Raw genomic sequence first — 25,966 nt, forward strand, 5'->3', positions numbered from 1 at the left:
GGACCGGCCAGTTTGGGGTCAGGAGCCACCAGGAAGGGGAGGGAAACGTTTGCTAGCACAAAAAGTCCACTGTTCCCTCGGTCCTTCGACAATCCCCTACAGAGAACTGCAGCGAGTAGCCCAACCACGAGTAACGTTCAGGCTGAATTAGCATTTAATTAGGACGGAAACACAAATCCGTGGGAGAGCAGGCCTCAGAGCTGCACAGTTTTCTCCCATACTTTTATTTCTGAAGGGGAATCCTCAGCTTAAGCTGTTCATTACCTTACAGAAAGTAATCGTTTCCAAGCCCTTGGACTCTTGTCTTCTGCACAATGCAGGAGTTCAGGAAAGGTACAGAAGTTTCTGCCCTAAGCACTAACTTTTGAGAGTTATACAGGATTTTCTGTATTATAGTTATACAGGATTTTCTGAAATTAAGAGTGTTTTGACTAACTTACCAGATAGGCTGATAAGCTACAGGATGTAAATACAATAGGGAGGATTTCAGGGACTGGCTGAAGAATTCGAATTACTCTCTAATTTTAGACACAACACACACAGACGCAGAGCTAGTAACAACACTGTTTGCTGGGATGCAGAAAGCCACTTCCACTAGTGGAGCAGGAAAATCAACCCCAAAGATGAGCCATTAACCGTGTTTTGGTGTGTTTTGACACCCAAGAAAGGCAACAAACAAGAAATAAGGAAGCTGGGGAAAAGCGACGTTGTAACTAGTTGTTTATATGGGAAGGGGAGAAAAAAAGAAAATCCTGTAGTTATGGGTGGGTCAGTGTCAGCATCCGTAGGAACTCCTGTTTGTCCACTTCCCCATCTCCATCCATGTCTGCTTCATCAATCATCTCCTGTGGGACAGCAAAGATTTGGAGACCAGGTTAGGTTGGATCTGAGAGGGTGGGCGCTCACCAAGTGCAAACACCAATGAAGGTCTCGGGCAAGGCCCAAGCGAGACAGAGATCGGCTCCATTGCAAAGCAGCACGGCACGATCCCCCAGCCAGCCTTCCCCGCGGCAAGAGGCTCCCCTCCCTCCCCGAGCAGAGCAGGAGAGGGACGTGTTTGTACTTCACAAACCTGCAGCTCCTCGTCCGTGACGTCTTCCCCAACCTCACTGGCCACCACCTTGAGGTTCTCAAAGGAGATCTTGCCAGTGCCATCACAATCAAACGCCTCGAAGGCTTCCAGGATCTCCTTTTCCAAACATGGCGCCGCCTTAGCAAGGAAATGAAAAATGCCATCGTGTCAACATGACATCATACCACCCCACAGTCCCTAGCCAGGCACTTTAGCCAGCAAACACCTGCAATCAAACCCAAGACATCATTTTGGGGACAACGTGGCCATAGGAGAGGGGTATCTACCGCTGCTATCTCACCTTTGCCTCTCCCCCCGTGTCTAACTGTGCATTAAAGGAAAAGCTCCCAGAGAAGTTGCCTGAGTGGCACGGGGACTTGGCCTGGAATATCCTGGCCAAGCTCTGTCAGGAAGAACGGGAATAGCACTGCTGCTGGAGGAGGAAGCAGCTGCCAAGAATGATCCAGTGGGCAATTCACCCGAAGGCAGAGCTCTAAAACAGCTCAGATGATGAAACTCTTGAAGCACTCCTGTTTCTCCCCTGCAGGGAACCAGAGCAACCCAGTCTGCTGCGGCTACCTGCATCATAACATTAGGCAAGAGGAATTTCACTCTTTGGGACGAGCTGGGCTCACGTACCATTTTCTGAGTCATGACCTGCAGAAACGACTGAAAGGTTAGCTTCCCTGACCCTTCTTCACTGAGTTCAGAGACGATTCTCTTCATCTCCTTTTTCCCCAGTTCACAGCCCACAGCCTTTACGATTATCTGCCAAAAGAGAAAACAGACCAATGCCTTGGTGTACAAATCAAACAGAAACAAAGAGGGAAAGGTGTCTGAAAGAAGCAGGTACATGAAAGTGGTGAACCCCCCCCCCCCGCCCCCAAAAAGGAGCACACGTGCTGATTTACATAGCAAGCGAGGCTAATTTAACTACAGCAAACCACTAGTGTGTGCAGTGTTAATCACTAACCAATAAGTGTAAATTCAGGCGGGTTTATACGAATCATGTAACCTGATAAATGTGCTGTAGTTTTGTATGAGGGTGTGCTTGATTTGTGGAGTTACCGCCGAGCACCCTGCGCAGAATAAAGCAATGTCGGTTCTCTAAACTAGGCTTTCAGTCTCTCGTTTGGAGGGTTTTCTCAATTACGTGCAACAGCATCACAGAAAAAGGACCGAACCCCCCTGCTGGTCTGGGCTGAGTTCAGTCAGCAGCAGAGCGATGACAAGCTCTACGTGCTGTTATCAACTCCCGCTGCAGGCACGGGAGTACAACAGCAATACTGCATTAGTACGATTTTCCACATGTGAAATGGGTTATGAAGGATATGCTGCATCCGTGCCTTCTTCCAGGCCCACCTAAACAAAGTCCCTGCGGCACAGGTTAACGGCATCTTGGTGCGCGGATGGAAACGTGACAGAGGAGAGTCGCAACCAGGGTGGGAAAGGAGGCGGCCTCTGGATGAGAGGGGTGGAACAACTTCACTCCACCTCCTAAAAGCTCGCTGAGACCAGAGGCTCTCATTCCTGACCAAGTTTTCCTCTCCGTAGCCCAGAGGCGCGTGGAAGAAGCAATGTGGCTGTGTGGGGCTTCATGGTGGGAAATGAGGATGAGCGAGGAGTCCCTAAACCTCACAGCCTTTGTTTTCACCGGGAAACACGCTGCGTTTTTACAGCTTCTTGCCTTCAAGTCGCTGACGTCTATTAGGCCCGAGCCCTCGGGATCGAACAACTCAAAGGCCTCTCGCAGTTCTCGCCTCTGCTCGTCGCTGACCGGGAACCCGGGGGCCGGTTTCTCCCTCGGGGAGCTCCCACCGGCGGCGCCTCCGTCGCTGCTGGAAGCCTGAGGGAGAGAGGGACGGCAGGAGTGTTGAAGGCTGATTTAGAGATTTAGAGCTGTCTGATTATTTTGTGTAAGATCTACCTTGTAGTTAACAAGCTAAACAATCAGGTCTCGAAGAGACAGTTCATCAAGATGTTTTAAGGAGGTTTTGTGTGCATTGCCACCTCGGCAAAAGAAGCCGTATATCCTTATTTCGTGTAACCGACCGGTTTAAATACAACCATATGGTCTGGAGTGAGGATGACCATCCTTGAAGCTGTCAACAACGGCAAGTTGAGAAACTCCTAATCAGGAACCCACCCCGAACACCCCGGAGACTTGATTAATACATTTAGTCAGCAGGAAAGGCAGGTAACTGTGAACTGCCCTCATTGTAATACTAAAAATCACAGCCGCTGCTGCGAGCCCCTAGCCTGAATGAGGAGACCCTCACCCTTTGAGCATGCCTAGTATAAAAAGGTTGTAGTGCCTCTTTAAATGAAAGTGAGAAACTTAAAAAGACCAGTTGTCTAAGCGGAGGTTATCTCTACACTTGACTAATTGCTGATGCTGCCTTTTGTACAGTGTGGAAGGGCTGTAGGCGATCAAGTCGGTGCGCTCGATTTGTGGGAAACCACCGAGCGCCCAGGATTGCGCAAACCTGAAATAAACAAGCAATGTCTCTCCTGAGCGTGTGAGGATCGGTTTATTGCACACCGGGCAACGGAGCCGCTTTTCGGATAACAGCGGGACGCCGACCGGCCCCGGCGGCCCCGCCGCCCTTCCGCGGGGGCGCCCACGACGGCCCCGCCCGCCGGTTCCCGCAGCAAGGCCCCGCCCCGCCTGAGGCGTTTCCGGGGGAGGCTTCCCCGGCGGTGGTCGGGACAAGCCGCGCACCCGCTCCCCGCCGCTCCTCAGGGCAGCCCCCGGCGCCGTCGCCAGGCCGCTCCGAGGAGCCCCGGGGTGGCGCTGAGGGAGGGAGGCAGCCCCGGCCCCGCCGCCCCGCTCACCATCCCACCGCCGCGCTCTGTTGCAACCACGCTCCTCATTGGCTGGCGCTGCCGCTCCTCAGGGAAAGCGCGGAGGCTGATTGGCCGAGACGCAGATCGGGGGCGGGACGAGCCCCGCGAGGCGGCTCCACAGGGGGAGCCGGCGCTGTCCCGCCCCGGGGGCGGGAGCCCTGTGAGGAGCGGGGCGTTCCCGCTGAGCGCCGATGATCCTCGGCATGCCTTTATTACATTAAATAATCAGAGTTTTTGATATTAGGAAAAACTTCTTCACGGAAAGGGTGGCCAGGCTGCCCAGGGAAGGGGTCGAGTCGCCGTCCCTGGAGGTATCTAAAAGCCGGGGAGATGTGGTGCTGAGGGACATGGTTTAGTGGTGGCCTTGGCAGTGCTGGGTTAACGGCTGGACTTCATGATCTTAAGGGTCTTTTCCAACCCAAACGATTCTATGAACCCCTTGTCACTTACATATTCCTCTACGTACGTCTCATGTTATAACGAGAAACCTGATTTTACTTTTTCCAGTTTTCTGTAACGGGGTACTTTACCACACGGGGGCAGATGCTTGCACCTTGGCAAGAATCGCAAAGGAATAAATCACATTTTGAGTCAGGATGGCGTTCGGGTGTCTGGAAAGGAGGACTCTGCCCTGCCCCTGCCCGAGAGCGGAGAGGGAGGACGCCCGAGGGCTCGGTGAGCAAACAGGGAGCGGGAGGGCACGGGAGCTCCTTTCCTTCCAAGACGGGGCAAAAGCCCCCCTGCAGTTACGCTCTGACCTCAGGCGGACGCCGCTTCACGCTCAGGCTCTGCTGTGGCTGCTGCTCGCGAGTGAAGCTCTCAGTAACCGGGGCCCTTTTGAAGACCTAAGAGTTAAAACTTCAAAGTTGAAACTCTTCAAGTACCTGGAAGCATCGTTTTGTTATTTGTCAGCAGATCGGGGGCACGCCGTACCAGCGGATTTGTTTGTAGTTTTGTATACTCCTTTCCACAACTCGGCTTAAAATAAGACACTTTATTTAAATACAATCTCATATTTGCAGCCACTGAATATTCCTGTAAATATACAGTGCTTTCAGCAGCAGCATTGGTAACGTACCTCTTCTTTACAAAGAGATTTCTTTAAACACATGAACTCAATAGCAGTTGCAGCAGTCTGTTTACTTACTTTTTTTCAGTTTCAAGAACATACTAAAAAAAGGGGAGGGGATAATCACAGTAAGACAGTGTATAAAAAGCTGATCCCTGCAAATATGTCATATAAAGAGTTCACTACAGCTGGGCGCAAACCAAGACGTTAAACCAAAAAGTTCAGCTGCTGGGCAATAGAGATTTACACTATCTGGGTTTGAGCCCTCTCTTTCCCAAACCATAATCTCGGTTTTCAGTCAGAGAAGGATCTGAATACTGTCACCGAAAAACGTGATTTGTGTATGGAAAACAAAGAGTGTAAACATCCTAGGAGCACAAAGAAGCAACCACGTTGCTACATGTAAACAGGTTAGCAGTTGGTAACTGTTCACAAACACAAAGTTTAAGATCTTCCACTTAAAAAAAAAAAAAAAAAAACCAAACCAAAAAAAACCCCTGACCTCTCTCAAAAGAAATAAAAGACTGTAAAAAAGTGAGGCACCTACCAAACGTATATACATGTGTGCAAAAATAAATTAAATTCTGTCTCAGTAAAGGCTGGTCTTCTTCATGATCCGCAAGAATTCTTGCTCGTTCACTTCCCCATCCCCATCTCTATCTGCTTCATCGATCATTTCCTGAAAGATATTTGTATTCAGAAATTAGATGCAGATTAGACTAGGATTAGAATTATTGGATTAATTCAGAATTAGAACCGCTTTTTAGTAAATTGTATCAGAGGGGACAGTGTTAGCTCAATGTCAGACCTACTATGCTACAAAATATTTACTAAACTAGACACTAGTATGTCTTCATATATGTATTTATACAAAAATCTGTATAGAAAAATGTTGTATTATAGGAACTGTCCTAGAAGAAACAAAGCGCTTGGAGCAGCGTTGTTCCTTTTACATCACCGTCACTCCATAGAACTGCAATTCTACCGACGCATTGTCGACAGCCACGCGTGCTTAACCCATCTTTGCCCTCAGAACCCATTTCCCAGTCACGAATCGACAGAAGCTCTTCCATTCCTGCCAGGAGACGATTTTCCCAACAGTTCAAGCATACAGATCCCACAGGACGCTGGAGGACAGCGTCTCAAACAGGGAGGCTGCTGCCTTTACCCGAAAACTGACCCTGAGAGGGCTTTCTTCCCCACCCAGAGATGCCCACTCCTTCCTCTCGCTGCCAGCTCAGACCAGTGGGAGAGGCGGCTCAGCTCCCCAGACAGAAGGGGAATTAGACTGCGACTATTTACACAGGTTTTAAACGAATGTGAATAGGAAACCAAGTAATAAATGACCATTCTGCGACTGCCTCCCCACTCAACGGGCACGGCGTCGTCCGGACCCTTCTATGCTCACTGCACACAAAGGCAGACAGCGAGCCTTGGTGTCGGTACGGCTTCGTACACCAGGTACAAACCTGCAGCTCTTCGTCTGTGAGATTTTCCCCCAGTTCTTTGGCGACACGTTTGAGGTTTTTGAAAGAGATTTTGCCAGTTTCATCGTCATCAAAGAGTTTGAAAGCTTTGAGAATCTCCTCTTTGGAATCTTTTTCAGCCTTAAAGAAGTCAGCATAAGTTTAAGGAAAAAAAAGTAGCGGTTATGTTGTAGGTAACACTCAAAATAAAGTTACAAAAGACTCAGAAAGACTGAGAAACGCTCTTAAGAGCAAATTTAAAGAAGCCCAGCAGCAGGAAGTGTCCGTGCAAAAGCTGAAGGCAGCAGAGACACAGCGATGCTTCCCGAACCTCAGGGTTTCAGGGAATTCTTTTTCTTTCATAGCTAGCCAGAAGTCTTTGGGATTTCAGTATCAGGATCTTCCACTGTCAAATATCTGGTTTTACTCAACGTGTTTCAAGATACTTACAGATGAAATCTCTGGTTTTAAAAATCTTAAAACTCCAGAAAAGAAAATACAGTGCATTGCTACACAGTGTCACGTGTCAATACCCCCGACAGCTTTCTGCCGGCCAGAGCTGGTTTTAATCTGTGATAAAAATCTTGATTTCAGTTTTTCCCTTTTCTCACTCCCCCCCCCACAAAACTGCTAAAGAAACCTGTTAATGACATAATTATTTCAACCTTACCTTGAAGAATGAGATAGGGTAATCCCTGTCTTGCAACTCTAGTTTTTATCTGTTTTGTTGTTAAGATTAAAATAGTGCTTTCATCTTCCACTAAAACCAAAAGGAGATGAAAGGTACTCAGCCACTTTCAAAAGTGCTTTCACTTGGACTTTTAAAATCAACATACCATTTTCTGTGTCATCACTACCAAGAAGTCATTGAAGCTGATTTTTCCTGTTCCTTCCTTATCGATATCTGATATCATTTTCTTGATCTCTTCTTTTTTAGGTTCAAACCCCAGTGCTCTCATGGCCACCTGTCAGGATAAAAAAAAAAAGAAAAAATTATGAATCATACCAAACTATAAACAAAACCGCAGGGGGTAAAAAAAGTTGAGCTTTATGCCACGTCGTGTTGAAACACGCATTCTGTGTCTCAAGGAAAACAGCAAGGTAAGGGGCAGACTTAGAGCAACGCTTCCCTACACACAAGGGCACATCCAGGTGCAGAAACCGGGCACGCGACCATTCCTATTCCGCAGTTGTCCTGCAGTTAATTCAGAGATTTTCTAAACGCATTCTTACCATCGCATCCGCCACCCCCAGCTCAGAACTGGCAAGAATCGGGAGGGTAAGGCCATATAACAGAGGCTGGGGAGAAATATGTTCTCTGAGAAAATTTGGATTTTTTTTTTTAAAGTCTTAGCATACCTATTTTGGTACATACTTTTTTAAACTCTTGTGATGGGCACTCAGAGCATAAAAGAGTCCCACTTCAATTAGTATTTTGAAGGGAAAAGTCCCAAACTGTCACACACTGCTGTGGACGGCAATTTCCAAGGCTACTGGAAAACTGAATGTTATTTCATTCCTGTCAAGGCAATCGCTACTAGTGTTCCCTTTGCAACGAGAAACAAGGCACTGAATAATAATTAAAAACAGAGCTTATTTCAGGCCCTGTTGTAGGCAAGATGGCGAAATGGAAGACCCAGAAACGTCTCCACAAAATAACTTCGAGACAAGTGACTCCATGAAAGCAGCTTCCATCGTACCTGCAGCTCTGCCAAACTCTAACACCTGATCTGATGGCACAAACAGGGAAAGTCTTAAGCTGGCAGACCACAGGGAACGGAAATCAGTTAATTTTTCATTTTAGTGACAAAAATCTTTTTCAATGAATGTTGGGAAAACACAATTCAAACACTTTGCGTGCCTTTCTGACAACGCTCCTGTAAGCAGCATATCCAAGGATGCCTTCGCTTGCAGACACACCTACACGCTTTACTTTTTCCTCCAAATACAGGGACAAGCGGCAAGTTTGAAATCAGGTCTCCTCCCTATGGCCTTAAGTAATACGGACATCCAGTTAGCAAACAGGAGGGGCAAATTCTGAAAGCAAAAGAAGTCCTAATTTATTGATTCCTGTTTTTCCCAAAGGACAGGGGTGGGGAAGAACCGAAAATGTTGCGCAATAAATAAAAGCATGAAGATGAATAACACTGGTGTACTCCATAGCTTGGATAACCTAGTTTGCACAGCATGCAATCCTCAACAACACGTAAGAGAGGAAAACACCTCACCTTTTTAATATGCACAAACCCTTTTTGATGTTTGACTAACAGAGGAGACAGTACAGAAAACACAGAACTATCACGGTATTTTGGCCAGCCCGGCCCTAAAGACACCTGATAACAGCAGTAAAGAGCTACAATTAAACAGAAAAATGCACAAGAAGGTTTTCTGCTGGAAAAAAATCTCTCCTGTTTAAGGTCATTTAGGCGTTTATGCCCCTGTTACTCTATAACCTCAGCAGAGCTGTGCTTTCAGCACTAGGAGAATTTTTACCTTTAGCTCCTTGACATCGATGTTGCCGGTGCCGTCCGTGTCAAACAGGTCGAAAGCCTCCCGGATCTCCTGCTTCTGCTCCTCGGTGAGCTCCAGCTTGGGACTCGCTTTCTTCCTCTGGGACGCGGCTCCTAGCGAGGGCTTCTTAAAGCTGGAGGCCTTGGCACAGCAACACAAGAGCAAAGGAGGATCAGGCCGCCGCCGCGGCGACGCACCGCCCCGCGAAGGGCGGCTGAGGCCCGTGGGACCGCGGCCGCCTCAGCCCCCAGCCCGCACCGCGGCGCCGGGGCCGCTCCGGGCTGACAGGGGCCTCCCCCGCCGCCGTGGCGCCGCAGCGGAGCGGCGCAGGGCCGAGGCCCCCTCCCGCCGCCGGGCCGGGGCCGCACTCACCATCCCGGCGGCCGCTGCCCCGGGGCGGCTCCAGTCCCGGCAGGCCGAGACTCAACACCGCCCCTCCCCATTGGCTAACGCCCCTACGCCGCTGCTATGGCAACCCTCACTCCTATTTGGTGGCCAGCCGGGCGCGGGAGGTGGCTGGGCGATTGCTATTGGCCAACACGTGGCTGGGGAGGATCCAAGGGGCGATTGACAGGGGAGGAGCCTCTCCTCCTTCCGTCAACGCGATTGGCCGAAGGGGGAGGCCGCTGGCCAATCAGCGAGCGAGAGCCGGCTAGCGCGATGCTCAGCCCAGGGCGAGCGGGAGGAGAAGCGGCGGGAGCCGGCGGAGTGGGCGGGGTCTGCTGGAAGCGTCCGCGCTGATTGGTGGGCGGGAGGGATGGGCTCGAGCTGGGGCGGAGCCGGGGGCGGAGCCGGGCCGGGCGGGAAGGCGGGCTGGGGTGAGGGCGGCGGCGGTGCGGTGAGGTGAGTGGGGCGGGTCGGGGTGAGAGGAGGCCGAGGGGTGAGAGGAGGCCTGGGGTGTGGGGAAGGTCGTGGGGGCTGTGGAGGGGCAGGCTGGAGGCGGCGGAGCCTGCAGGGCTGTGAGGAGGGCTGGGCTGTGAGGAAGGGCAGGCTGTGGAGGGGTGTGAGGAGAGCTAGGGGGGGTGAGGAGAGCTGGGGGAGTGAGGAAGGGCAGGCTGTAGTGGTGTGTGAGGAGGGCTGGGGTGTGAGGAGGGCTGGGGTGTGAGGAGGGCTGGGGTGTGAGGAGGGCTGGGGTGTGAGGAAGGGCAGGCTGTAGAGGGCTGTGAGGAGGGCTGGTGGGGTGTGAGGAGGGCTGGGCTGTGAGGAAGGGCAGGCTGTAGTGGTGTGTGAGGAGAGCTCGGGGATATGGAGGGCTGGGCTGTGAGGAAGGCTGGGCTGTGAGGAAGGGCAGGCTGTAGAGGGGTGTGAGGAGAGCTGATGGGGTGTGGAGGGCGGCTGAAGGGGCAGGAGGAGAGTGGGGGGGCTCTGGGAAAGAGCTGGAGGGAAACTGGAGGCGGAGCAGTTCATAAATGGCATTTTGGAGAGGGGTAAGGCCTGTGTTAAGGGAGACCTGGGGGTAGAAGAGGGGGCAGCTGGAGGGTGGATCACCCTGTGCCCGTACTTTCAAACCAGCTTGGTGTCCCTGGCTGGACAGGCACCAATCCTGCCTTTTTTTTGGCTTTTTCCTTGCCATTTCAAAGGGCTTTTCAGAAAAATAAAAAACGAGTGCTAAATGGTGTAGCTTGCAGAGTGAGCCAGTCCAACAGATGTATTTGCTTGCGTGAGGCATGGCACTGTGATAATTTTATAGCAACATTGGTGTAGCTGTTCCTGGATCTCATCCAATTGTGCTGGCACTGGTGTTCGTGAGGTGAGATGGGTCAGAGAGCTGATCTGGCTGAAAACCAACCCAGGCAGAAAATGATTAATTTTCAGCGAGTCATAGCCTTGATCCATCTCAGCGCATGAATTGTAGGAGGTAGTGGGAAGCACTGACTAGGAATAAGGAGAATCAAACCAGCCTCTAACACAGTGCTTTATCATAGTGATGGTTTAAAGTGACCGTAAAGCCATCAGAAGTCTTCGTGTGCAGCTTGTCTTTATGTTGGAAACAGATCTAAATAGGCATGTTGTCTTTTTCTGTCTTTTAATTATACCCCCCCGCAGTAGGATCCCAGCTGAGTTGGGAATTTTGTTTGCTGTTGCTGGGAGGAAGAGTGTTTTAATGAAACTGGTGGCATCAACAGCCTGTGATGTGAAAACTTGGAAAATCGCACCACTGGCTCCCCTCTCTTCGCTGATGGGCACCAGTGAGTGCCAGCGTTTATGCCGTGCGGTGTCTGCTGCTGTGGAACAGGCGGGCGTGGTGCTGCTGAAATGCTTGAACTTCAGTTTTATTTTGTTGTTCCTAACACCCTTGAGCAACTCTATTTTTGAAGAGGACGTTGCCAAAACCTGCAATTGGGTTCATGCTTCTGCTTTAGCATAAAGGCTTCAAACCTTGATTTCTAGAACTACAACCATCTTTAAAAAAAGTTTGGTTTGTGTTAATGGCACATGTAAGTAAAGTATTGTATTGTGAATAAAATAATATTCTCCTTTTTTAAAGGAATCGGGCTGATAGTGAATCATCTGAGAAATGGCCACACGCCTCAGATCGGTAAGTTGAGGACTTAAATGATGCATTATGAAGATTTGTCTTGCAGAAACATATTTTCATAGATAGCTCTTCTCAACACTACTAGGGACGACACGAGACTGTTCCTGCAGTACTACTGGAGATATTGGCGGGGGAAATGTGATTTTCCAAGGAATCGTTTGCTGCCATTAGTTCCAAAGAGATCCAGGGATGCTCCACCCCGCCCAGAACACCAGTGGCATTGTCAGTGCTGCCAAATCCATTGGTCTGGAGATTTAGTTGCTCCAGGATCATTTCTACGTGCCTTATAACATTATTCCGTGTTGTAGTGCAGATAAAGGCCCAGCTGAGGTCCCTGAGATCTACTAGCCCCTTGTAACCTCTTTCTGTGATTACTGCATTGAATACAGGAGGTTAGAATATGGAAAGAGTAACATTTTGCTTGGCTTAGAGAGATGTTTGGACATTACTCTTAGGAGTACAATTTATTAAGCTGCTCTGTTGCATTACCTGTGGTTCTTGTTTATAGAGAAATTTCTGCCTTCTGAACTATTTTCTCATTAATTCATACGAAGCTTATGGAAGACCAGTGAATCCCAGATATTTAGGAAACAAAGAAACAAACAAAAAACCCCCCCAATGTAGCATCACGTTAGAGAGCATGAACAAGCTGTTGTACCTTCACAGCACAACACTAGATAGGCAGTAATTCACATCCTAAAATCAATATCATCATGCATAGCCTGGCTTTTTACCTGCATTTTTTAAACTAGCTAATTACTCCAGGCGCGGCACTGTTAGCTGCAGTTATACTGATTCCCGTCATTGCGTTGGCTCATGTAGCACTTTCCCAAGAGGTGTGTGTACCAGATTGTATTGCACATTAGCAATGTGCTCTAAAGATTAAATAGTCCGCTTCTCATCCCCGGTTAGAATACTGTCCTTTACTGGGGTGACTGGAAAACTATCATACAGGAAAACCTGGGCTCTCTCATCTGTACGGGTAGAAAATGATTCTGATATTTCGAGCCAGACAGAGGGCGTCCTTCTGCCACTGTAAAGCTTCGGTTCAGCACATCTAAGTGCAGTGTGCAGTTCGGGCGCTCTCATTTTATGAAGAACACACGGGAATGAGAAAGGGTACACGGGAAGACAAGTAAAAATATCGATGGAACGGAGCGACGGCCTTTTGAGGGGGAGCTGAAAAGGCTAGACCCCTCAACGGGGCGAGGACACCGCAGAGGGGAGCGATGTGACTGAGTTTAGAGAATCGGGAAGCTGATGAGTAAAGCAAATGCAAAACTGTTGTGGTGGGGGAGCACAAGGAGAGTGAACTGCAGAGAGTCCTTAGGCTCACGTATTCTTTCTATATCGTCTGTTCTCTTGCAGCTATCAAAACCAAATAGACCCCTGGGCCAAGCCATTAGAACTTTTTTTAATTATTTTAATCAGATTGTACTTTGCATGCACCATTCTAAATCATTGCTTATGCTTTAATGTAACTGAGCCACTGCAGTGAACTCGTCTAATTTCTGTTGTGGGTAATTGACACTTTGCAGTAGAACCTTTGGTTAAGGATGTAGCACTTAGAAACTTCTGAACAATTGTCGTCTTTGGTTTCACTGGGTTAAAATTCCCTTCAGCTCGACAGTATAACTGCAGGGGTGGGGGTTTGTGTAGCAAATCTATTTCCAGCCAGGACAGAGCATTCTTTGTACAAAAGCTTCCTCAGACTCGTTGTTTGTATGTTCTGTGTTGGCGGCAAGGTCTTCAGTGTCAGTCCAGTTAGATGAGTGACCAGCCGGAATCTGTTAATTAGTGACTCTAGCCATTGATTGGAAAGAGCTTAAAAAAAGAAAGGAAGAACTAACGAGTAACTAAAAAGGGTAAGCCTTGCCTTTACCTGATTGCTTTCTTGGCTTGGGGAAGCCTAAGTTTCACATGCTCTGAAAAAGGCTTTGTCCTTGCTAACGGTGACAGTTTTAGTATCCTGAATGATCTGTGGCTGAAGCAGATTCTGTTTGCTTTACCATCAGGGCAGAGTTTGTCGGAGCCCATCCTCTTTTTCGTCCATACTACGTGAGCCACCTGGTTATGAGGCCGAGTCCTGCCAAATGCAAACCAGCCTGTGAGCTGGGGGGACCGTTAGCGTGTCTGAGCTTTTAAGTTACTGTGATAACACAGACATGTTGGAGAGTCTTTTGATATCTTAATAATAATATCTTGATATTATTAATTTGACATTATAATATTAATATCTTGATATTAATTTAGACTCCTCCAATTAAACTAGTTGTGCAAAATTCCAGCACATTAAGATCTCGGGAAGTTCAGATCGGTTTACTTACGCAGTTTGTAGGTGTATGTCTGCTTGCTGAAGTGCTTTTCTCGCTGTCTCTGCAGGCGGGTAAGAAATGTACAGTGATCGGCGGGTCAGGATTCTTAGGCCAGCACATGGTGGAGCAGCTCCTGGAGAAGGGCTACGCCGTCAACGTGTTTGATATTCAGAAGAGATTTGACAACGACAGAGTGCAGTTCTTCCTGGGAGACCTCTGCGACAAAGAGGTACAGACTAACAATAGTGCACGACATGGGTAGATAGAAAGGATGTCTGTTTAAATAAATGTTTGCTCAGACAGCTTACCGAGCCTTGCCTGAAGCACTAAAACACCCGAAGGCATTGCACGGGTTGTAAAAGCATATGTAGATATGCCCCCCAACCTTGCCCTGGGAAGTCGGCAGCCTGAGCAGTTTGGTGTGGAACCCTCATCTAGAACATTTAAAGAAATATACTTGACGTCGTCTTGAAGCTGAAAAGAACAGAACTTGTTTCTGTATTATGATTTGCATTACTGTTAGCTTAGATAGGCAGCCTAATTACAGTCACCGTTGGTAATTGCATGTGGGTGCTCTCCTACAGACCTCAGCTGCATGAGATCGGCAGGATGCATTATTCCTAACAGTTAAGGCAGGCTAAGGCCTCTTGCCTTAACTCGGTCACGTGTGTGAGCCTTGGCAAAAGCGTTTGTATGCAATGGGAAGAGACCTCTCCCCACCGGTGTAACGTATCACGTCTCGGAGCTTTATGACAGCGATCTCAAACACAGACAGTGCCACGGGGTGCTGCTGGCTGTTAAACCTGCTGCTTGCTGAGTTTTCTAACTCCTATCTCCAGGTCATTTTGAGTCTCATACCTGCACTTGAGACTATTGCAAGTAGTTAAGTCTAGATAGCCTGCAGGTCTCAGAAAGTTCCCAGGTTCTTCTCTGGAAATTAAAGATGATGTAGTGGTTTTTTTGCCTAGCAAGAAGGAGAGAACGCTGTGAAGATCCTGGATGCTAATCCTATTCCAGCTGCTCACCTTTATGGGAGGAACATGACTTGTAATTTAGCGGTTTTGTTTCCATGAGAAAAAGAACTGTGTTTTATTTCCTTCCCTTTTTTAATTTTTTTTCTGAGTAGGCACTACTGCTGTTGCTTCACTGCTGTCTCATGTGCTGTATCTTCTAGGCTTTGCTCCCAGCTTTACAAGGTGTGTCAGTGGCATTTCATTGTGCATCACCAGCACCTTCAAGTGACAACAGGGAACTGTTTTATAAGGTGAATTTTATGGGAACCAAAGCAGTCATTGAAGCCTGCAAAGAAGCTGGAGTGCAGGTAAGGGCAGAAAAGCAGATGGAGGCTATAAGACGCTGATGTGACTTTATAACAATTGCAGCATGGACCGATTTCAGTCTAGTTTGATAGAGGGGCAAAGGTCTCTGAGGTACTGCAGTCCTCCTTGTTCTGTGAAAATTAGTAGAAGAGGAAGACTCTGTTGGTCTCCCCCTTAGTGTCTGGTGTAAGCTCAGGCCATGTTTGCCACAGAAAACCTACACATTGCAATCTTCCTGGCTGCAGGAAAAGCATCCATTAAAATTTGTTCTGCTAGACGTCTGGGAATCACCCACGGGAGAACCACGACTGACAAGTGGATTCTTTCATGCTTTAATAAGGGGACAGCTCTGAAGATAGCTTTTCCAGCAGTGGAAGTATTCATGGCACCTCTTACCTGTGTGAATTCTTTGAGATATAATGAGAAGGAATGCACTTGTGCCATAATCTCAGTATAATTTGGTTTAGAAAGTCATTTGCCCACAAGAGAAAGCAACAGAGGAAACCAGGCTGCTGTTCAGACAAGTTTTTTGTTTTGTTGTTTTTTTTTTTCCTTATGTTATTAGATACCACATGAGTTTTCATTTAAATTCTTAGCAAATTTTCAAGCACAACGCACGTGAAGATCCCTTACTTATTTTGGGCAGAGACGTCGCCTCCAAAGCATGCCTTTTGCGCAGTGTCCACGTACAAACACAGCAGTGATAATGTTTAGAATTAAATGATGTCTATCACATAGGATTCCCAGCCCCACAGTTTGTTGTCTGTTGGATTCCCCCCCCCAGCCCCGTGTAATTAGCTGTTGTAGGAAATGGGCCACGCGGTGTTTCCCTTCAGGCCCAGTCTGGATTCTGTCAGATCAAGGAGTCAAGTCTTGTTGGAACCTGTTGGATCTAGTCATCTCTCTATTCCAATGTAGATCTTGTTTTAAAACCACATGTTTCTGATTACTCAAATACATCGCTGACTTCCTGCTTTGAAGTCCAATTTTATCCAATAAAAACATCCCAAGATAAGAATTCTTTTTTGATTTAATCTACTGTGATATTGTTATCGTCAAGATGAGCAAATATATCTTAAAAACACTCATTGAGTGTTAAGTGCTAAAATGTGCCAAGCCAAGTGGCACTCTGATTTTCCTCGAGATGTTTTCCCCTTGACTGGCTGCCTTGGATGTTAGTTGAAATGTTTTAATCTCCTTTAGGTAGCACTAAACAATGTGACAGAGTCAATTAAAAGAGGGAGAGTTTCCTTACCTGCAGTTTCAGATCATCTTCTGTTAGTCCATGTTCTTCTGGACTTAGTTTATTATCTGTAGAATCAGTTGATTAAACATTAATATTGTCTTTACTCAGCCTTCGTAAATAATGACCCTTTTGTCTTAGGCTTTAAACAACTGTTTTCTTTCACGTCTATTGCAGAAACTGGTATTAACTAGCAGTGCCAGTGTAGTTTTTGAGGGCACAGACATAAAAAATGGATCAGAAGACCTCCCTTATGCCAAAAAACCCATCGACTATTACACAGAGACGAAGATCCTACAGGAGAAGGTATTTGTCATCATATCGTTAACATTGTTATTTTCGATGCTTAAAACTGCCCTTCTAAAAGTAGGGCATGCCCTAGGGGACACACCAGACTCGTCAAGACTGAACGGATCTCTGTTGTTCTCCAGAATCTCTTTCGTTAAAAAGAAGTATCTCGTTCTTACAGCTGCAAAGAAAATCTGCGCAGAAGCATGCATACGTAGCAATGCCTGCCGGAGTTTTCAGAGTGTAATTGAAATAGAAAAGTCCCTTCTTTTAGACAAATCTGTCAGATTTTAGCCCCCGATTCTCAGCACGGAGGCTAGCGAGCTGTGGATTCATTTGTTCTGTTACAGAGAAGTATGGCAGGTGGCTGCCGCTCGCCTCTTTCGCAAGCGACCGGCGCCCTTTTCCCTCGGCATGCTGATGGCTTGGGCAGGGGCTGCTTCCCTAGCAGCTGTCTAGCAGTCCACATTCGTACCTGCTCAGTTACGTCTTCCTTGGCTGGTGAAACTCCTAAGTAGTGTGTTCACTTAATAGAAAGAGAATAAAATCACGCTGTGACGTAAATTACCAGGGAAGTTGTGTGAAATAGCGTGTTACACTACAGGGGTTGTTTCTAGAGAAAGAATAAAAGAACTGGCAGAGATGTTGCTTTCGCTGCAAGAGCTGTGTGATAATCCCATTTCTTAACTGATCCAGCTTTGTTTTAAGAGCAGCTGAGGGGAGTTTTTTCCCTTCTCTACTCCTACTGGAAGGCTGTTTCAGAACCACATTTACCTGATTTGCAGCCTGAAGTTACAGTTGGGACTGTGAACAAGGCACTGGGGAAGGAGAAGATGAGATGTGGACTGAGTTAAGGAGCGTGCCAGGCTAGTAACACGCTGTAAGCTAATGCTATTGGCCATATGCTGAAAATACTCTTGTTAAAAAAGGTCTAAAATTTCCCCCTACATCTGAACGTCCACTGCTTGGGACATTTGCAGGTCACTAGTATCTCTTCTGTTTCAGGTTCTTAACGCTGCAGTATTTGTGGTTTAAATACGGCATGACAATGTTTTAAATCAAAGCGAACAAACATTTTTTCAAACTTTTTTTCAGTGGCTTGCATTTCAGTCGTGGAAACAATCTACGCTTTTTGTGCAAGAAGAATTTAGCCTTGCTTCCATACCAAAGCTGACAGTGTGTCCTCTAAAGTCGAGTATTAGCCTTTAAGAATTTTTCTTAGGTTCCTTGAAAAGAGCTTAATTGAAAACGCAGCATAAAAACATCTGTTCACTTGCAAGCATAACCACTTTGCAGTAAAGTGGACTACTAAAGTGGAAGCTTATGAGTAGCGATCAAGTCTAGCCCAATATGCTTGTAACTATGTCTTTGTTTTGGATGAAACAGTGACAGTATTCAGTGTTTATTTGTATGCGTTGTCCTTGGATTTTTAATGGAAAATCCAGCAGCTGTTAAAAATTAGTAGAACACGTTGTTTGGAAACTCCCAGCAGAACTAACTCTTCTTCAAAGATGCCTTGCTGAACCTGCTTAGCACTTGGTGCTGCCGGGAAAATGGGATCACACCCCTTCTGAATGCGATCGAGAAGGCCCGTGGTGGAAATCTTCCACTGACTGATGGGAGAGACAGAGACTGAACTGCTCAGTGTCCTTCTTTTCTCCAACGTGTCCATAAAGAATTCGTGGAGTGAAGGAACTTTCAAAGCTCCTCCGGTTTCTATGGTGTTAAATGAGAGAGGCAAAGCGTTCCTTTCCTTTGCCTGTCAATTCATTAAGGTTCAATAATGAAAACAGATTTTTGTCTGTTTTTCTCATTAAAGAGAAGTGGGAGAAGAGATAGGAAGAAAGGAAGGATCATTTGTAAGATACGGGTGGGCAGTAATTCCTCCGCTGATGTCTTCCCAAGGAGATGGGGGAACCCCCACCCCATTTAGTGATAATCCTGGAATATATTACAAAGCCATATTTTTCCTCCCAGCCTTTCCCTCCTGATTTGGTTGTCTTTTTTCCCTACAGGAAGTGCTCAGTGCGAATGACCCAGGCAACAATTTCTTCACTACTGCTATTCGTCCCCATGGAATATTTGGTCCTAGAGACCCTCAGCTGGTGCCCATCCTCATCCAAGCAGCTAAGAGCGGCAAAATGAAGTTCATAATTGGGTGAGCAAGGCTCAGTCATTTTCTAGCTTTTGTTAAAATCGATGCTGAACCTACAAAGCCCTTTTGGAAGGGAATAATATTAAATCAGGAGTGGTGGTGTGGCATGGGAAAAAGTACGTTTCTTTAATTTTTCACTTGTGATCCAGGATTCTTTTTTTAAAAACCCTTCTGTGTTAGGGACTCATGCACTCAGACGGTAAGCGTTCATGATGCAAAGAATATCGGTGGGGAAAGCTGACATAGCTTGAGCTGTCTTTGCATTGTCTAAAGAGCTGTCCTTTTAAATATGAGAGAGCTCAGATTACTTGCTGTTAATTTAATTAATACCCACTTCTGGTATTTGAGGTTCTTGCAATTAAAAAGCCTATATGGCAGTGTTTTAATATTTCTGATTATAAGGTGAAAGATATTTGCCTTGTTATTGAGCCTTGCAGAGTTTCTAGTGGACCACTGAAATTTTAGAGCAAGAAATGGTTCAAGCTACTAGCAAGGATATTATTATCGATTGTATTATGCTCTTGAAAAGAAATGTGCTCTTTAATTTATAATAGGTTTTTATTACGTGCAAGGAGCTGGTTTCTGTCTATATGCGCACACGTGAATATGTGCTTGGGGCCGAGGAAGAAAGGGAATAGGGTTGTGGGTTTTTTGGTGTTGGGGGTTGGGTTTTATTGTTCTTATTCTTCCTTACAGTTCACTTCTGAATTGATCTCTCAAACCGATCTGTAAGCAGCAAACCTGCGCCAACTCAAGGCTTCTGCTTTGTGCAAGTCTGCGTTCTCTTCCGACTCAAACATGCATTCCCTGTTTGGGTTTCCCTACCGCTATACACACCTGTATATCCAAGAAAGCCAATAGAATAGCCATTCATCCACGAGCGCAGGAAATGAAAATGATTCTTTCCCAGAGTGTTGGATTGCAGCAATATTGGTTTTGTAGCCAAATGAGCGTGGTGATGGTTTTGCAACAAATGATTTGTTTGATTTAGCTGGACTCTTGAAAGCGATAGGCAGATTAATTTTCATTTTCTGTACCTGTGCAGAAATAGATTTAACACAGTGGGTTAAATCTGTTTCAGCGAGGGCTGAAGTTGGCTTCTTGAGGGAGTAAGTTGGAATTTCATGAGCCAAGAAATTCGTAATTGAAAGCTTGTCCTCAAGTGACTTTCTTTGTGCTAGTTACCACTCTCTTCGTTCTGCTTCTGTGGATCACTCTGCTGATTCTGAGACGTGTAGGGTCTGCAACCTACACGTCTAAAATGGTTTAAAAATGGTACTGTTAGAGGAATGTAAACTTTGAGGGCCTTGACAAGAGCTGAGACAATAACAGCCTTTCCTCTGTCTCCAAAATCGTATGTAGCGATTTCATCTCTCTGACAGGGTATAGCCTGAAGTTGCAGCACAAGAGAGCGGGAGAAGAAGAAACTCGGAATAAATATATCTTGTGTGAAAGTCACAAGCAGATTTTTCAGCCTACCTTGCCTTAGGGCTAAACTTCTTCCTTTTGTCTGTGCAGGGATGGAAAGAACTTGGTAGACTTCACCTATGTGGAAAACGTGGTCCATGGACACATCCTAGCTGCAGAAAATCTTCAGAAAGACTCTCCCCTGTGTGGGAAGGTAAGGAAGGACCTGGCGAGGGGAGGGAGCGGGTGTCCCCTAGCTGAACGTCGTCTGCAAGCCTCGCTTGGCTGCATGTGTCTGCTTTGTAGTGCACGCTGATTTTTGTCTGTAGGGAACATCTTGGAGATGAGTGGAACTAGCACACGCAGACGGGTCCACTTTTCTCTGTGGGTATAATGAGTGGTTGCCCATCTGATGACCATTGTGTGCAACCGCGTGGGCTAAGATGTATGAATGTACTTTAACTTCATGCTAGAAAACTCCTTGTGAAAGGAAATCCAGGCAGAACTGTGGGCAGCCAAGATGCGTACATAAGGAACACAGTTATTTAGCTTTTACGATAGAGTTCAGAACAGGAAAAACTTCTATAGGTTTTCATGGCACCGCCATGCTCTGGGCATGCACTGTACGTACAGCTAGGATGATTTAATGTGGTTGTGTTGTGTTGTGTTGCGTCATTTGGTTTGTTTGACCATTTATGTGTCATCTCAGCCTCTGGAGCGTCAGAAGTAGCTGGCTTTCTTAGCAAAGGAGGGGTTCATCGCTTTTCAGCCGGAGGTGGTTAGCGCAAAGCAGTTTCTCAGGAACCTGCGTTCTCAGTCAATCAGGGATGTCAGTCTCCTCAGCATGAACGTGAAGCGGGCCATCACAGAGACAAATTTGTGAAAACTGTAATGATTTTATCATCTGGCTTTTTGTCTTCCTCTCTTTCAGGCATTTCATATCACAAACGATGAACCCGTTCCCTTCTGGGCTTTCATGTCCCGTATCTTGACTGGCTTGAACTACGATCCTCCCAAGTACCATATTCCCTATTGGCTGGCGTATTACCTGGCCCTGCTCCTGTCTCTAGTGCTGTGGCTGCTAAGCCCACTGGTCACCATCAAGCCCACCTTTACCCCTATGCGGGTAGCGCTAGCTGGAACGTTTCACTACTATAGCTGTGAACGGGCCAAAAGAGACATGGGCTACAAACCGGTGGTGAGCTTGGCTGAAGCGATAGACAGGACTCTGCAGAGCTACCCCCACCTACGCCGGGCTAAGGCCTGAGAGGTCCTAGGTGGACTTTTTTCTACTTGATTTTCATAATTGCTTTGACATCTTAACATGAACACTGAAGCAAATTTCACTCGTTCTCTGGAACAGGGAGTTTTCCTGAAGTCCCTCCTCCTCCTCACCATTATCAAGGCGGCTTTATCTGGGTTGAAAAAAACCTCATGTAGGAGCTGTGCTAACAGTTCTTTTCTTTGATGTGACGACTTGTTTTGAAACAGCTGCTGAACCCTATGGACTATGAATAAACATCCTGCTGTGCCCTCTTCAATCCCAGCCCAGCACATCAGCATTCCTTCATCTTCTCTCTCCACCCTTGTCCTCTGTTGTGTTGCTCTGGTGATAACAGCCGCCTCTTCTCATAGCTGCAGACTGGTTAATGAAATACTCCTCACGACTGCTTCCTCTCTGTGGTTTGGCTTTTTTCTATACCAGAGCAATGAAAGGGAGAGTCATGCCAAAAGGGAGTCCTGCCACCGTCTCTTGAATCACTGAAGCTGATTTTGTTATTCCCTCCATGATTGGTGGGTGATTTGGCTTCTTACTGAGGCATCAGAAGGAGACCTGAGAAAAGGCATGCTAGGCCTCTCTTTGTAAGGAAGCGTGTGCCTTTATTTCTGCAGGAGCCTATTTCTATTCAAAAATAACCCAAATAAATCAAGAAGAGATGACTTCCTAATTTTGTGTTCCATCTTTGAAAGGGCAGATCCCGTTCTGAACATGTCAGCATAAACAGGATTTTAATCGTTCCCTTTGTGGGGGAAGAAGTCTTTGCTGTGGCTGTTGTCAGACAGCACATACTATTTTACCATAGCTCGCTCACTTCCCGAGAGAACTACATGGGCTGGAAGATCCTGCTGCACAAAGCTCTCGTCTTGTCTGACATGTTATTGCTGGTAATGGTGATTTTTTGGTGCTTTGACCACTTCATACATGAAAAAAACTCTTTTCCACAAGAAAATGGTTATGATAATGCTATGTTCACCACGCTGTTTGGTTTGACTGTTATAATAAGCGTACTTTACCCTATAATCTTTTGAAGTGCTTCAGTTCTGTTTTGTTTTTAAATGAAGAGCTTAGGTTAGAGTTGGAACTTCCCTCCGTGCCAGTTCCTGGCTCCCCAGGAGTTTTGGTGTTTCACATTTCACAAGTATGGGATGTGCTTTACTCAGTGAGCCTTAACCTCGTCTGGGAGCTCGATACGCTGCTTAGAAATTAGTTTTATTTTAACTTCTGGTTATTTTCTGGAGAGTTTTATGTTGGGCTTTTTTTTTCTGGAAATTTTTATTTGCTGCTTTAACAGCTAGCTAGTTCTACCAACCTTTGCCTTGCTTGATCTTGAAGTAAATGCTGGCCAGTTGCTTGGGCCAGTTCACCCAGTTCTGGTTTGCACCGGTCAGCCACCTTGGGCGCTTTTTTTTTTTTTTCCTTCAGCCTGTAGGGTTAAATATTTAAAGCTTGAATTCTAGAGTGCAATTCTTCAGCAGCATGTTGTTCCAAAAAAAGCCCTGTGGTTCCTAGGTTTTCTGGAATCTGCTTGTGTCATCCCACATCCCATTTCAGTGGGAGACAGATGCTGCGTTCAAAGACCTAAGCTGTGTTCGCCTCCATGCGATGCATCAGTGTGCCGGCACAAAGTCAGTGCTAATGGAAAGATCCTTTCTTCCCTCACTGTTTCTGTAAGTGTGTACCAGTGCCCCACCTATATAAAAAAAAATAAATTGTGACTTATAAAAAGAACGCTCATATGGCGAAACCACACCTGGCTGAGAGACATGGCTTTATTCCCAAGGCTTTGTAAAAGGCGAGGCATCTCTCCTGCTCTAAGGGGTGAGGAAGGACTGGAGTATGTTTGTTCCTTGCTCCTTTCCACAAAGCTGGGCCCACTTCTAGTTTTTGTAATGTAGTCGACGGACAGTAAACTCGTAGCTCGTTACCAGAAGAATGGCCTTTTGTGAAAATGGACAATTCAGACGCACCTCTGCTCTGTGCAGCAGAGGTGGCTGCTAAACCCGAGCTGGTAAGTACAGAAGGCCCCGAGGGACGGCGTCTTCTAGTTCAGTGCTGCACAGAAGAGGTGGTAGAGCTTTTGGGGCTCATGGTGCAGCACAGCAGAGAACTTCAGCCCCTTGTCGGCAGAGCAGGGATAACACTGCCCTCGCACAGAGAGGTGGCGAGAGAATAGGATTGTACTGAAGTGAAAGGAGCAAGCGCTACCATTACTTGGAAGTCAAACATAAAAAAATAGGTAAAAGCACGGTTTGGCCTCTAGATGGCATTTCCCAGCTAGGTCTGCCTTGCAGTTTCACTCAGTCCCCAAAAATGCTGTCTCTCAGTGCCTGGACACAGTTCCACCGGAGGGTTACTCATCTCCCCGGGTCTTTGGCGGACTGTCAAGGTACGAGGTGAAGGTAACAAGCAGAAAGCGCTACAGAAACAAGAGGCACTGGAAGTTCAAGTCTGCTGGATAAAAAGCAGCAGGCAATATGGTTTCCCTCACGTGTCTGGTTAATAGAAGGGTAAACCAGAGGTTTGCTTGTATGGGGGCGAGCAGTTTCCCAGAGCTGGGCATGGAAAGAAGCATTGCATCATGCTGAAGTTGGTTTGACTTGGTACTCCCTATATAATTAGGTCAGTTCCCAGCATTTCTTCTGGCAGGCTGACTAGCTGCTGTTTTCCAAAACACAAGCGCGCAGGCGTTGTTGCTGTGGTGGAGCCTGACGTTGCTGCGCCTGTACCCCTGGCCACGACGGAGGAGGAGCGCTGCTTTATCCATAGCCGCTTCTATCCCTGATCAAACCTCCTCCTCTCAACTCATTTTCTCATCCTAATAAGCACCTGCATAAGTCCCATCTTGTGTTTTCTGGGCAAGCCAATGAGATCCTTCTGTACTTTCCCGCTGTGATTTATTTGTCATGCCGCCTCTTCGCAGCCTGTGTCGTGTGTGCGTCAGCAAGCAGGAGGCTACAGAGCAAAACTGCCATTATCAAGATTCCCTTCCAAATATCTCGGGTCAAGTGCAGTTGCAGTCTGTTCTTAGTAATGCTCAGAAGGAGCTGCTAAAGACTTCAAAGACTTTCTAGAGCACGCTTGTCAAACTTCTTATCTCTCTCGCTTTGCTTTCCTGGCTTTTTCTTGCTGCAGCTCCTGATTTTGCTGACCTGAGACTGTTTTTGGTTTAACAACTAGTGGGAGAGATAAAGGAGATACCTCCTGTTGCTTACCCTAGCGAAAGGAGAGGGAGGGAAAGAGAGAGGGGAATAAAAGTGCTTTTCTAGATGGAGTTAAGGTAACCCAGAACCCCATTTCCCCTCTTACAGAGAGATCGCAAAGGGGACGTCTGCACGGGGGGGTGTTACAGTCTAAGAGATCCCTTTCAGTCTTGCCCTTCGAGTGGGGGGAAAGCTCTTGTCCAGGCACACCTCGGTGCCAAAAAGGAAAAAGGGTGGCTTGGCTGTAATTACTTGAAACAGGTAGGAGGAGCAATTGATGAAAAAGCAGGTCAGAAATTATCTTGCGTGTCCAGTGAGCAAAAAGGCACGGAGGCAAACTTAAGCCAAGGCTGAGGTGGATATGTGGGAGGTTTCAGGCGGAGGATAACGTTTGCGTCACGCAAGCATGTCGTTGCCACTGTGAAAGCTCAGGCCCTTCAGCGGCTTATAAATACTGGGACCTACGGGGCACGACAGTGCTCGAGTGCAGCCTTTTGTGAAGGTGTGAGAGGGGTACCTTTGGCCTCAGGAGATCCTCGCGTATGTTATTCAAATCTGCCGGTGCCAGTGGTCAGCAAGCGCTAGTATGAGTTTCCACACCTTTTAGCACCGCAGAGCCAAACACGGCATGAGTGGGCTGGACTCTGCTCCTTGAGAGAATTGTTTACCAAGTTTCGCTAATGCTTGTGCAAGCCTTTGGAGAGTGCCAGGTCCGCAGATGTAAAGTGATGGTGCAACTTGGTCCTGATTATGGGAGAAGGAAAGCAACTTGTTTACCTCAGAGCCCGGAGGAAGCTTGCTGAGCTGGTGATGAGAAATAAATAGGCATCTCCCTACTTGCGACAGAGCGTGTTTGAGGTGTTTCGGTTGCCAGATTGCAGATGTTGTTTTACTGTCTTAGAAATGCCATCAGGCTGGCACTTCGCCACAGCCTCTCTTTTGCCCTGCGTTTGCTAATGAGATCATTTTGTCCCGGCACTGAGAGCTCCTGACCTCCTGTGCAGGTGTGGCTTCGTGACCATGAGTGAGATTATTCTCTTCTAGCACTCGGTAGTCAAGGATATACGATTCTGTTCTGCTACCTGCTATTAGGAAGGTGAGGTCTGGCATTTTGGCAGTGCTTTGTAATGACACCTCATGAAAAACCAGTTTGATTCCCTTGTAACAAATGGGTGTAGTGGTTTTACACCCTTCTACTCATCACAGCTGTGCTCGGTCGCTACTGAGGCTTTGGTTTTCTGTCACCTTGGCAA

General features: G+C 47.0%; 3 protein-coding genes across 3 annotated transcripts; 1 reads left to right on the forward strand and 2 right to left on the reverse strand.

The window, feature by feature from the left end:
* Positions 1–758: 758 nt before the first annotated feature.
* LOC309595715 (uncharacterized protein) lies at positions 759–3,166 on the reverse strand (the record flags this gene model as incomplete). The annotated part of the gene is made up of 5 exons (XM_082322973.1): positions 759–845; positions 1,073–1,210; positions 1,712–1,840; positions 2,760–2,918; positions 3,125–3,166. The coding sequence occupies 5 exons, from the start codon at positions 3,164–3,166 to the stop codon at positions 759–761; spliced, it is 555 nt and encodes a 184-aa protein (XP_082179099.1).
* A 2,298-nt stretch (positions 3,167–5,464) lies between these two features.
* LOC309595893 (centrin-2) lies at positions 5,465–9,383 on the reverse strand. The gene is made up of 5 exons (XM_082323414.1): positions 9,338–9,383; positions 8,948–9,106; positions 7,291–7,419; positions 6,458–6,595; positions 5,465–5,667 (listed from the first exon to the last, which is right to left on the reverse strand). Exons 1-5 carry the CDS (start codon positions 9,338–9,340, stop codon positions 5,578–5,580), a joined length of 519 nt encoding a protein of 172 aa, XP_082179540.1. The 5' UTR covers positions 9,341–9,383; the 3' UTR covers positions 5,465–5,577.
* Positions 9,384–11,483: 2,100 nt separating this feature from the next.
* Positions 11,484–21,498, forward strand: NSDHL (NAD(P) dependent 3-beta-hydroxysteroid dehydrogenase NSDHL; the record flags this gene model as incomplete). Its single annotated transcript, XM_082323413.1, has 7 exons — positions 11,484–11,504; positions 13,887–14,048; positions 14,994–15,140; positions 16,559–16,687; positions 18,685–18,827; positions 20,343–20,445; positions 21,163–21,498. The coding sequence occupies 7 exons, from the start codon at positions 11,484–11,486 to the stop codon at positions 21,496–21,498; spliced, it is 1,041 nt and encodes a 346-aa protein (XP_082179539.1).
* Positions 21,499–25,966: the final 4,468 nt, after the last annotated feature.

Source organism: Platalea leucorodia (genome assembly GCF_965183815.1).
Source record: "Platalea leucorodia genome assembly, chromosome: 10".
Lineage (NCBI taxonomy): Eukaryota > Metazoa > Chordata > Aves > Pelecaniformes > Threskiornithidae > Platalea > Platalea leucorodia.

Coding starts and splice junctions, on each gene's coding strand:
- LOC309595893 (XM_082323414.1), bottom strand. Junction 6,596..7,290: donor TAGTGATGACACAGAAAATG/GTATGTTGATTT, acceptor GACTTCTTTAAG/GCTGAAAAAGATTCCAAAGA. Junction 5,668..6,457: donor TCACAGACGAAGAGCTGCAG/GTTTGTACCTGG, acceptor AATATCTTTCAG/GAAATGATCGATGAAGCAGA.